At 41.3% G+C, this 11,769-nt stretch overlaps 3 protein-coding genes across 3 annotated transcripts; all 3 read left to right on the forward strand.

The window, feature by feature from the left end:
* The first annotated feature begins 483 nt into the window (after nucleotides 1-483).
* Nucleotides 484-1,050, forward strand: LOC125352696 (interferon alpha-3-like). Its single transcript, XM_048347965.1, has one exon. The coding sequence runs from the start codon at nucleotides 484-486 to the stop codon at nucleotides 1,048-1,050; it is 567 nt and encodes a 188-aa protein (XP_048203922.1).
* A 7,232-nt stretch (nucleotides 1,051-8,282) lies between these two features.
* LOC125352701 (interferon alpha-2-like) lies at nucleotides 8,283-8,795 on the forward strand. The gene has a single exon (XM_048347978.1). The coding sequence runs from the start codon at nucleotides 8,283-8,285 to the stop codon at nucleotides 8,793-8,795; it is 513 nt and encodes a 170-aa protein (XP_048203935.1).
* Nucleotides 8,796-10,662: 1,867 nt separating this feature from the next.
* On the forward strand, nucleotides 10,663-11,232 carry LOC125355751 (interferon alpha-3-like). The gene has a single exon (XM_048352162.1). The coding sequence runs from the start codon at nucleotides 10,663-10,665 to the stop codon at nucleotides 11,230-11,232; it is 570 nt and encodes a 189-aa protein (XP_048208119.1).
* Nucleotides 11,233-11,769: the final 537 nt, after the last annotated feature.

The raw sequence follows: 11,769 nt of genomic DNA on the forward strand, positions 1-11,769 counted from the left end.
ATGATCCAGAATGAAGTATGGGTGATTGACACTCAGATAACCTTCTATATTCAACAGTCTCCTTAAACTATTTTGTAATCTATCCTAAGATGCACTCAATGAAAAATTAAAATTTGCAGGTTTTTAAGTATAATTCAAAGATGTAGCTAGACTACAGTAATATATTACCGCATATGAGTTTTGCTGACTTTTTATCAGGGGTTCTATTAGAAAAAAACAAACAAAAACTAAGCATGTGTGGGGGAGAGGAAGAGAAACCAACAGAGGAAAGATAGTAGTTGGGAAATGCCCCTCTAAACTGAAGCATGAAATCATAAATGAAAACAAAATAGAGAAGTAGAAAGTGAGAGGGGGCATTCAGAAAATGGAACCTGGCCCAGCCCCTACTTAAGCCAAGGGGGCCATCAAGGTCCTCACACACCGCACAGCCAAAGCTTCAGCATCAGCACCTCAGCCACTCCAGCAGCACCTGCCCCATCCACAATGGCCCTGCCCTTGGCCTGCCTGGTGAGCCTGCTGGTGCTCAGCTGCAGAGCAACCTGCTCCCTGGGCTGTGAGCTGCCTCCCACCCACAGCCTGGGAAACAAAAGAGCCTTGCTCCTCCTGGGACAGATGAGGAGAACCTCACTGTTCTCCTGCCTGCAGGACAGAAAGGACTTTGGATTCCCCCAGGAGGCCTTTGATGCAGAGCAGGTCCAGAAGGCTGAAGCCATCGCTGTGCTCCATGAGATGACCCGGCAGATCTACAGCCTCTTCAGCACAAAGAGCTGGCCTGCCCCTTGGGAGAAGAGCCTTGTGGCCACACTGTGCACTGGCCTCTCTGCCCAGCTGCATGAGCTGAGAGCCTGTGTGGCCCGGGAGGAGGGAGAGGAAGCGCCTGCCATGGTGCTTGAGGACTCCACGCTGGCTGTGAGGAGACACTTCCACAGGATCTCTCTCTACCTGCAGGAGAAGAAGTTCAGCTCTTGTGCCTGGGAGGTTGTCAGGGCAGAAATCATGAGATACTTCTCTTCATCCGGGGACTTGCTAGAGTATTTGAGAAGTCATTGAAAATATATACCTTCTGTACTTGGAATCTGCGTTCAGTAAATTATTCAACTGTTTCAGAAGTATTTTGCAACATTGTATTCAACACTGTAGCGATTACTATTTTCTTAATGCATACATATGTATCTATATAAATATTTATTTATTCATTTATTTACCTATTTATAAAGTTTAAATTATTTTGTGAATGTAGTATAATGTGCTACCTTACATTGCATTTGATATAATAAAACACTTTTTTTGTATTCAATCCGTTCAAGTTCTCTTCATCCGTACAATTTTTCAATAAAACTTCTGATAAGTTCTATGTCCGTACATTATGTTTTTGTTCATATTCAAGTTTGAGCTTAGAACCTTATCCTCACTAGACAGGTGACATACTGTTGAGCCATTGCTGTTTTCTTCTGGTTAATTTGGAATTATGGTTTCATTTCCATCATTGTATTCCTGGACTGTGATTCACCTATTCTTTTGCCTGACCCCCATCATTACTGGGCTGGTAGATGCATGCCATTGCATACAGCTTCCTTATGTGGTATGAGACGCAGATTTTTCTGTTATTGCTGGGCTGAGCCACAATCTTCCCATTCCAAGCCATCCAAGTACCAGCATAAAACAATAGCACTTGGTTTTTATATTGTTGATCTTATTGCTATTTTGTCGTGATTGTTGTTGGTACTGGAGTTTTAACTCATGGCATCACCTTTGGTAGGTAGGTATTCTCCCTCTGAACCACACCTGCAACCTGACCTTGACCTCTAAATACTAGGAAAGAATAAAAGAGCCCATACTGACACAGAGGTGGAGCAGCATAAGTGAAGTTACCACCCAGCCAGGGGAAATGATCCTGGGGATGTGGTGAAGAAGAAAACGTGTTTAAAAATGGAATACCGTATGTAGGGCATATAAAGATAGAGTTGGTAGGATTTTGTTTTCCTTCAACCTTTAAGGTTATCTTTCATCATAATCACGATATGCCTGAAAGTGTTTTTCATTGTATAAGATATGTTTTTCATTTGAATGTAATTCTTAAGATTGTTTTCTTAACTTGTAGTCAACAAGTTTGTTTGTTTGTTTGGCCAGTCCTGGGGCTTGGACTCAGGGCCTGAGCACTGTCCCTGGCTTCTTTTTGCTCAAGGCTAGCACTCTGCCACTTGAGCCACAGCGCCACTTCTGGCTGTTTTCTGTATATGTGGTGCTGGGGAATTGAACCCAGGGCTTTATGTATATGAGGCAAGCACTCTTGCCACTAGGCCATATCCCCAGCTCAGTCAACAAGTTTTATGATGATGTGCTTTGTTCATTTTTGTTCTTGTTTGGTGTTAATTTACTCCTGTTTTTGTTACTTTGGGCTTATTTAGCTTCCTGTTTCCACAGGTTGTTTTTGTTGTTGTGTCTGTCTAATTTACACCATTATCGGACATTATTTCTCCTATTTTGAGGACTGGTTTCTCTCCTCTCCTGGCTCTTCAAGTGCCTGAGGCCCTTATAAAGTCCAGGCTTTTGTTCACACACATGCCATTGTTGTGCCTTTGTCTCTACATTTACACATAAAGTTTCCATTTTAGGTTTGTAAGTCCCACCTCAGAATTATTACTGTGAATTGACCTGAAATTGTTTTTTAAAAAATGTATTTATTGTTAAACTGATATACAAAGGGGTTACAGTTTCTTTCACAGGTAAGGCAGTGAGTACATTTCTTATCCAACTTGCTAGCCCCTCCCTCTTTCTTCTCCCACCTTACCCACTTCACAAATCTCTCTTCCACTTTCCATGAGTTGTACAGTTGTTTTACACTACATATTTTTGTAAGGATTGCTGTTGCCTTGGTTCATCTTTTATCCTCTGTATCTCCATTTTAATGTTCCCCTTCCCTTCCTTTCCCTTCCCTAGTTCCAATAAACGTATATTGAATACCCTCAGTACCATGATCCAGTAACAGTGACATCAGGGGTAAAGCCCTAGGGGAGAAAGACAAAAGAAAATGGCATAATTTCAGATGGTAGGTTGAAAATAACAAGGGCAATGATAGACCACTTATTTCCATAACTTGGAGTTTATCATACTAAGTGAAGTGCGCCAAAACCAAAGAAACATAGACTCTGTGGATTCCCCCATTGGAAACAATTAGTACACTTCTAGGATAATCCTAGCAGAAGATCTACAATTCTTTTTGCTTGGTCTTACCTCATGTACTACTTTACTAAAAGTTACACCCTTTGAGGACTGCATCAGAAATTCCTGATTTCTTGTTGTAGAAGAAATTTAGACTCTCATTGTCTTTGATTTTAGGATAGTTTAAACCATGTATGTTATAATAGTCATAATACCATATAATATGTCTGTTGAATTCGAAAGATTCTCTAAGCTTCAGTTGTGTCTTCTTTTTTTATTTAAGTTTTTTCTTATTTATTGTCAAAGTGATATACAGAGAGGTTACAGTTTCATACATTAAGCATTGGATACATTTCTTGTACTGTTTGTTACCTCCTCCCTCATTCTCCCCTTCCCGCTCCCCTTTCCCTTTTCCCCCCATAAGTTGTTCAGTTGGATTACACCAAATGGTTTTGCAAGTATTGCTTTTGTAGTCGGTTTTCTTTTTATCCTGTGTCTCTCGATTTTGGTATTCCCTTTCACTTTCCTAGTTCTAATACCAGTATATACAGTTTCCAATGTACTCAGATAAGCTACAGAGATAGTGCAGGTACAACCACAGGAAGGGGATACAAGAGTATCATTAACAATAGAAGCTACGGTTTCGCATGGCATGTTGAAAGTAATTACAACAGTGATATAACACTTGTTTCCATAACCTGGAGTTCATTTCACTTAGCATCATCTTATGCATTCATAAGGGCATAGCTATTAGGCTCTTGTGATCCTCTGCTGTGACTAGCCTAAACCTGTGCTAATTATTCCCTATGAGGGAGACCATAGGGTCCATGTTTCTTTGGGTCTGGCTCACTTCACTTAGCGTAATTTTTTCCAAGTCCTTCCATTTACTTACAAATGGGGCAATGTCATTCTTTTGATCAAGGCACAAAATTCCATTGTGTATATGTACCACATTTTCCTGATCCATTCGTCTACTGAGGGGCATCTGGGTTGGTTCCATATTTTAGCTATAACCAATTGTGCTGTGATGAATATTGTTGTGCTGGTGGCTTTAGTATGTTCTTGTTTGTGGTCTTTTGGGTAGATGCCCAAAAGTGGGGCTGCTGGGTCATAGGGGAGCTCTATGTTTAGCCTTCTGAGGAATCTCCATACTGCTTGCCAGAGTGACTGAAGCAGTTTACATTCCCACCAACAATGAAGTAGGGTTCCCTTTTGGCCACATCCCCTCCAGCATGTTATTGTTAGTTTTCTTGATATAGGATATTCTTACTGGGGTGTGATGGAATCTCAGTGTTGTTTTGATTTGCATTTCTTCTATGGCCAGTGATGTAGAGCACTTTTTCATATGTCTCTTGGCCATTCTCATTTCCTCATCAGAGAAGTCTCTTTTTAAGTCTTTAGCCCACTTGTTGAGGGGGCTGTTGCTTCTTTGCAGTTTTGTTTTGGAGGAATGTAATTTTTTTTAGTTCTGCATATATTTTAGATATGAAGCCTTTGTCCGTTGTATGGCCAGTAAAGATCTTTTCCCAACCTGTGAGCTTTCTGTTTATATTGTGAGCTATGTCCTTTGCCCTGCAGAAGCTCTGCAGTTTGATCCAGTCCCATTTGTCCATCCTTTTTTTGATTTGTAGCATTTCTGGGTCTTTTTTAAGGAAGTCCCATCCTGTGCCAAGGAGCCCAAGTGTTTCTTCTACTCCTTCTTGTAGTGTTTCCAGGGTATCTGTTTTAATTTTGAGGTCTTTGATCCATTTGATCCATTTGGATTTGATTGCAGGGTGATATATAAGAATCTAGTTTTAGTTTGTTGCAGGTATTGAACCGGTTTTGCCAGCACCATTTGTTAAAGAGGCTATCTTTCTTCCATCCTATTTTTTTTAGCTCCTTTATCAAAGATTAAGTAGGCATAGTTCTGTGGGTTCATGTCTGTGTCTTCAATTCTGTTCCATTGGTCTTCAGGCCTGTTTTGGTGCCAATACCAAGCTGTTGGGTTTTTTAAAATTATTATTACTATAGGTTTACAATACAACTTGAAGTTGGGTATTGTAATTCCTCCAGGACTGTTCTTTCTGCTAAGGATTGTTTTTGCTATTTGGGGTCTTTTGTTGTTCCATACGAATTTCTGGATTGCTTCCTCTATTTCATTAAAAAATGGTGTTGGGATATTAATTGGGTATTGCATTGAATTTGTAGATAGCCTTTGGCAATATTGCCATTTTGAGTATATTAATCCTCCCAATCCAGGAGCATGGGAGGATTTTCCATTTCCTTAGTTCGGCCTTAATCTTGTTTTTCATGTTATTAAAGTTCTCATAATAGAGGTCTTTCACTTCTTTGGTTAAGGTTATTCCTAGGTATTTTATGTTTTCTGAGGCTGTTGAAAAAGGATTTGCTTTCCTCAGTTGTGCATTCTTGACCTTGAGATTAGTAGGATCATGGCTTGGGACCAGACAGAGTGACTCCTAAGTCATTCCATAGCTACTTTATCCTATTTTAATAAACCCACATTTTCAACCTCAGGAAGCCACTCAGTTTTTGTTACTTAGGTAGAATTAGAAGGAATTAAATAAACCTTGGAGATAATTGAATTGAACTATGCCTTGTAAGTAATGAAAGATAACTACAACATTACTATCAGTAATACAATGATGCCTGAATTGGTGGTTGTGATAAGCTACTTATGCTCTTATCCCAGTTGGGTTACCTACAGACATTTCATAACACAATTCATTTCTGTTTCAGCGAGCTATGACAAAAGCCCATAAAACTGCCCTTGTCATTATTCTCCTGTCATGAATATTACAGAATTACGTGGCATCCAAAACAATCTTAAAATCATGGAGAATGAGAGTGCAAATTTCTTTTGCTAATGTAGTTTTTTTTAGTTGAGTTTAAGTAACTACATATATTTTACAGTACACATGTTAACCTTCACAATGATGAAAATCATCCTTCCACGCTACTGCAAAGAGTGGCAAGTTCGAATGTAACAAATGAGGAAATTCTTTCACCCAGAAGTCAGACAGACCTTCATCTTCATCAGAGAACACACAGGAAAGAAACCTTATGAATGCAACAAATGTGGACAGACCTTGGCATGGATAATAGAATTCACACAGGTGAGAAAGCTTGTAAACATAGAAAGTCTTTCAACCAAAATTCACACTTTAGCAGGCATAAGAGAATTCACACATGTGAGAAACGTTAGGAATGTAATAGATGTGGAATGTCTTTCACCTGGAAGAAAACTCAGTTTTCATTGGAGAACCCAAACAGGATAAAAGCCTTGTGCATGTAAATCCAGTTTTTAAAAAGAACTCTTAAAACAGGCTCAGATTGTATGGTGAGCAGCAACCAGAGTAGAGAGAGCTAACAAAGAATACTGCTCATAAAGTTTACTTGCACATATGAAAATACAATGTACTCGTTGAAATGGCTTTGAGAGAGCAGGGAGGAGAATAAGAGAGGAAGATGTTGATCAGGATACATTGTTTACATGTGTGTAAATGTCACAACTAATCTACTACTAACATTAGTAACAATAAATAGTCTCTTCAGTTGGGAAAAAAAAAAACAGAGGAAAATACTGATGATTGACTCCAGTCCTTGACATGTTCAGATTCCTATGGTAATAAGAATAGAAACAAAGTGTCCAAATTCCAACAAAATATAGGCACAATAACATTTTTTAAAAAAGTGTTTCCACTAAAAGGAGAAATAGATGGTGGACTTCACAGAATCCAGTTCAAACTAACCAATGATACAAATAATTTTATGTTAAAACAATTAGAAATTTGAACATTATCTGTATATCTAATGATATTAAAGCATTAAGTTGGGGGAAAAAGATTTTATGTATTTGTGTTAGGACTGATCTGGGTTTTAGTTTTTAATAGGAAAAAATAAGCTTCTTCAAATTTTTTCCTCTTCTGGAATAGGTTAAGGAAATGTCTTTCTGGAAAAAAAAACGTATTGTGAAGATTAAATTCACAAAAGAGCCTAAATAAAGGTATTTGATTTACCCTTCAAAAAAAAATCCTTCTAGTTTACAAAGCTTACCAACTCCATGAACTTGAACAATAAACCTATTTCCTCCAGATAGGGTGGTATGTTCATTTCTGTCCTTGTGCTTAGTATCATCTGTTCCGAGAGTGCAAATATCCTGTAGAAGGCAGACTGGGGCGGTCAGAAGGAACTTCATTCGGCAACACTCAAAAGGAGTAACTTTGAGCACAGAACAACATGACTTATGGCCAGGAGGGCGAAAACGGCCGGACAATCCAGAATAGACAGCGAGTGCACAGCTGTGTGGCCAGTGCTCCATCTGCACCTTATAAAACCCCGCGTGCCCAGAGCGCCACGATTCCCAGGAACCTGAAGTCGGCCTGGAACGAAGAGTCACAAAGGAAAGCGGGTCCCGCTCAGCGTACCCCGCCGCGCGCCTCCCAGAGCCGAGGTCCCAGAGACACCAGTGGGCTCCGCGAGGAAACCTGTGAGCCCCAGAGGTCCCGGGGAGCGCGCCCCTCCGCGTCCTCCGCTCCACCGTGCGCACTGCCTCAGCCAGGGGCGCCGCCTCGCCCCGCATCCCTACCTGTGCCCCGCGATCTGAAGCCTGAAAATAAAAACAACGCCACACCACACCACACCAACACGTGTGTGTCTAAAACCCAGTGTGCAAACACCGCGGACAGCGGTGGACCGGATGGCTGCAGGACCGTGCCGCGGCGTCCCGCGCGCCCGGCTCTTAGCTCCTCAGGCACAGCACACAGCCTGTCCGGCTGTGAAAACGGAGCTGCCAACTGCACTATTAAAGCACAACTCCCAGCCAGAGCTCCTGCAAACCCGCCCGCCGCCAAGCCGCACCTCCCGCCACGCACACCGCCCCAGCGCGCCCCCTGCTGGAAATCGAACCCCATCTCTGTGCTCGCGCCCCTGGCTCCGCGCGCCTCAGGAACAGCGCACAGCCTGCCCGGCTGTGAAAACGGAGCTGCCAACTGCACTATTAAAGCACAACTCCCAGCCTGAGCTCCGGCAGCCCCGCCCACCGCCAGGCCGCACCTCCCGCCACGCCCAACGCCCCAGCGCTCCCCCTCCAGGCCGCACAGAGAACTACCGACCTCGCAATGGTCCACCTCCAGCTCCTCCTGACAGCACTGGTGTTCTGCTTGCACCCTGCCTGCTCACCAGGCAGCCCAGTGCCCTGGAGCCCTGACCCAGAGCTCCAGCACATTCTTCAGCTTCTACAACAGCTGCAAATGATCCCCTCTTACCAATGCCTGGATGATAGGGAGAACTTCACGTTTACAATCCAGAAGACAGAAGCCACCAGTGTGAAGAGACTGATGCTCCAGCAGATCTTCAACATCTTCACGAGGGACCACCCACCCGCCCGGGACGGACAGGTCCTGAATGAGCTGCGCTCTAGGCTCCATCAGGGTCTGCAACGACTGCAGATGGCAAGGGAACAAAATGTGTCTTGTCTCAAGGCAGAACTTTCTGTGCGCAACTATTTCAAAAGTCTCTTGAGTTACCTGCAGAGAAAGCGGTACAGCCCTTGTGCCTGGGAGATTGTCAGAGCAGAAATCCACAGGTCCCTTTCTCGAATCAGCCAGTGGCACACAGAAGTCAGCAACTAGAGATCCCACTTAGGTGAATGTCTCTCAAGCAATTTCACTTTATCCTCAGCTGAACGGAATCTCCACTCAAATGTTTCCACGACTTGTAAAATATTTTAAAAGTCCGTCTACCACTATTTTTAAAGTGTGCTGAAAATTATCCATTATGAAATTATTGAACTTCTTCAGAGGGAAGAAATTTATTATATTCTTAAATAATGTTTTTAAATGTGACTTATACATAGTTGTTTAATTCTGTTTGGGTATTTTCCATTTCATAATTTCACATACATATTTCTATGACAGATACTTCAGGGTACTCCAAGGTAAGGCATCTTTCAGATAAGGTGATGTTACTGAATCTAAGAAATAAAAAAACTACCAGTAATTAGGTAATAGAACAAACTCATCATTCTTGTAGATGTGCTCCATGAAGAGATCCCTCATCAGCTAACTAGCCAGTTGCTCCCTCCTTTAAGTAATATGTCAAAACCTGAATGCCAGCTATCTGCTATTTTGTCTTGACATCTTTCACTTGTGCATACAAATGCTTCTATGGTACTTGATACTATTCTCTTCACTTGGAAAGAAGAAATTGTGTGGTGGATGATTTGGTAAAGTGTTAAAGAGCCAAAGAATTATCACTTTTATCCATATTAAAAGGATCTGAATTTATTCCCATATGATACCTCGTAGAAGAGATTGAGAAGTCTATTTAGTTGACATACAAGCAAAGAGGGAAGGTTTTTTTCTTAAATGAGAGATTTCTTCATTTTTATAATACCTGTAGTAAAGACAAGTAAGGGAGAAAAGAAATCTTCTATTTTCTTGTTGCAAAAACATCATTTAAAATTTCCAACCAATTATTTAAACATTAGAGAATGTTATTCATAATATTCACAGGTTCATTGACTCTTTTGAAAGACACTTCACATGGGACTACAAATAGATATAGTGAAGAAGTGGCCAACAGCATGTGGAAATGTAGATCATGTCATAAAGTAGAAGTTGTGTATTTTTAAGGTTGGGAGGACACCAGGATTATAATACTAGTCCAAAACTTCAGGCCAGTGGCCTTCATATATCAAACAAAGCGAGATGATGAGGGAGAAAGAAAGGACATGTTTTTTTTGTTTTTCACTACAACCATGGACAAATCAAACTTCATCACATCTTCAAGTATGCTTTGGAGTAGAGAGATTGGCTTCAGGTTAAATAGGAAGAACTGGAGCCAGGTGTTAGGAAAGTATAGATAAGTAAAAGATTGAAAAGTCCATAGTATTTTGGAAAGTATTTATGGATTACTTTTCATAGGCATGATATATTTTAACATGTTAAAGTGTATATAACCGACACAATGTAAGTATATACATTAAACTAAAAGAAACTTTAAGTAAAAAATAAATATACAATGTCATCATTTATATCTAAATGAATTCTAGTACTATACAGGGAAAGTTTATTCATGAAGTTAATTACATGCCAATGGCTTTTAAAGTAAACTTTCAGCTGAAACTTCTCATTTCTAACCCATCATTTGCACTTTTTATGTATAAAGCAGTAATATAGTTAGTGTATACCAGTATGGTTCACTACATGTGCATTTTTCAAATTCATCAGTTCCATTAAGTAAAAGAATGTAAGCCAATCAGGATGATACAGAAAAAAGACCGTGGTGAAAACAAGTGCTTGGGAAATGCTGCTCTGAATTGAAGCATGAAATCATAAATGAAAACAAAATAGAGAAGTAGAAAGTGAGAGGGGGCATTCAGAAAATGGAACCTGGCCCAGCCCCTACTTAAGCCAAGGGGGCCATCAAGGTCCTCACACACCGCACAGCCAAAGCTTCAGCATCTCAGCCACTCCAGCAGCACCTGCCCCATCCACAATGGCCCTGCCCTTGGTCTGCCTGGTGAGCCTGCTGGTGCTCAGCTGCAGAGCAACCTGCTCCCTAGGCTGTGAGCTGCCTCCCACCCACAGCCTGGGGAACAAAAGAGCCTTGCTCCTCCTGGGACAGATGAGGAGAACCTCACTGTTCTCCTGCCTGAGGGACAGAAAGGACTTTGGATTCCCCCAGGAGGCCTTTGATGCAGAGCAGGTCCAGAAGGCTGAAGCCATCGCTGTGCTCCATGAGATGACCCGGCAGATCTACAGCCTCTTCAGCACAAAGAGCTGGCCTGCCCCTTGGGAGAAGAGCCTTGTAGCCACACTGTGCACTGGCCTCTCTGCCCAGCTGCATGAGCTGAGAGCCTGTGTGGCCCGGGAGGAGGGAGAGGAAGCGCCTGCCATGGTGCTTGAGGACTCCACGCTGGCTGTGAGGAGACACTTCCACAGGATCTCTCTCTACCTGCAGGAGAAGAAGTTCAGCTCTTGTGCCTGGGAGGTTGTCAGGGCAGAAATCATGAGATACTTCTCTTCATCAGCGGACTTGCTAGAAAGCATAAAGAGTGAAGAATGAGATCTCATCCTACTTGGAAATGGCCTCACTGATGGAAGACAGTGTCTCCCTTCATGGGACTCTGCCATTTTCCAAAGTTGTCATTTCTGCTATGATTTGACATGACTTCGGTGACTTTCTTAAATGTTTTCAGAAGGGTTGGTTAAATGATGTTCAATTTTCTAGACTCTCTTCTATGTATCTATCCCTCTATTTACATATTTATTTACCAATTTACAATATTTTTATATTTATTATCATGTGTTATTTTACCTTGTTGTTTATATATGTAATTAATTTCTCAGTTAGTGTATTAAAGTTGTACTAAAGAACTTTATTGTATGTGTTTCACTCTCCACTTGAATCTTTCAGCGCTTGTGGAATCTTATCAAAGAAAGGAAAGTGGATTTCAAACATCTGTGCTTATTTTCCCAAATTATCAGTGTCAATTGGTTTCTTCTTGTGCTGGAAATACTTTTCTCAGTAGAGTAGTATTAAAATAACTTGTATAAGGTGTTGCTATGGATCAAATGTAGTAAAAAAAAAAAAAAAGATGTC

The sequence above is a fragment of the Perognathus longimembris genome, chromosome 1 (assembly GCF_023159225.1).
Source record: "Perognathus longimembris pacificus isolate PPM17 chromosome 1, ASM2315922v1, whole genome shotgun sequence".
In the NCBI taxonomy this organism is placed as follows: domain Eukaryota; kingdom Metazoa; phylum Chordata; class Mammalia; order Rodentia; family Heteromyidae; genus Perognathus; species Perognathus longimembris.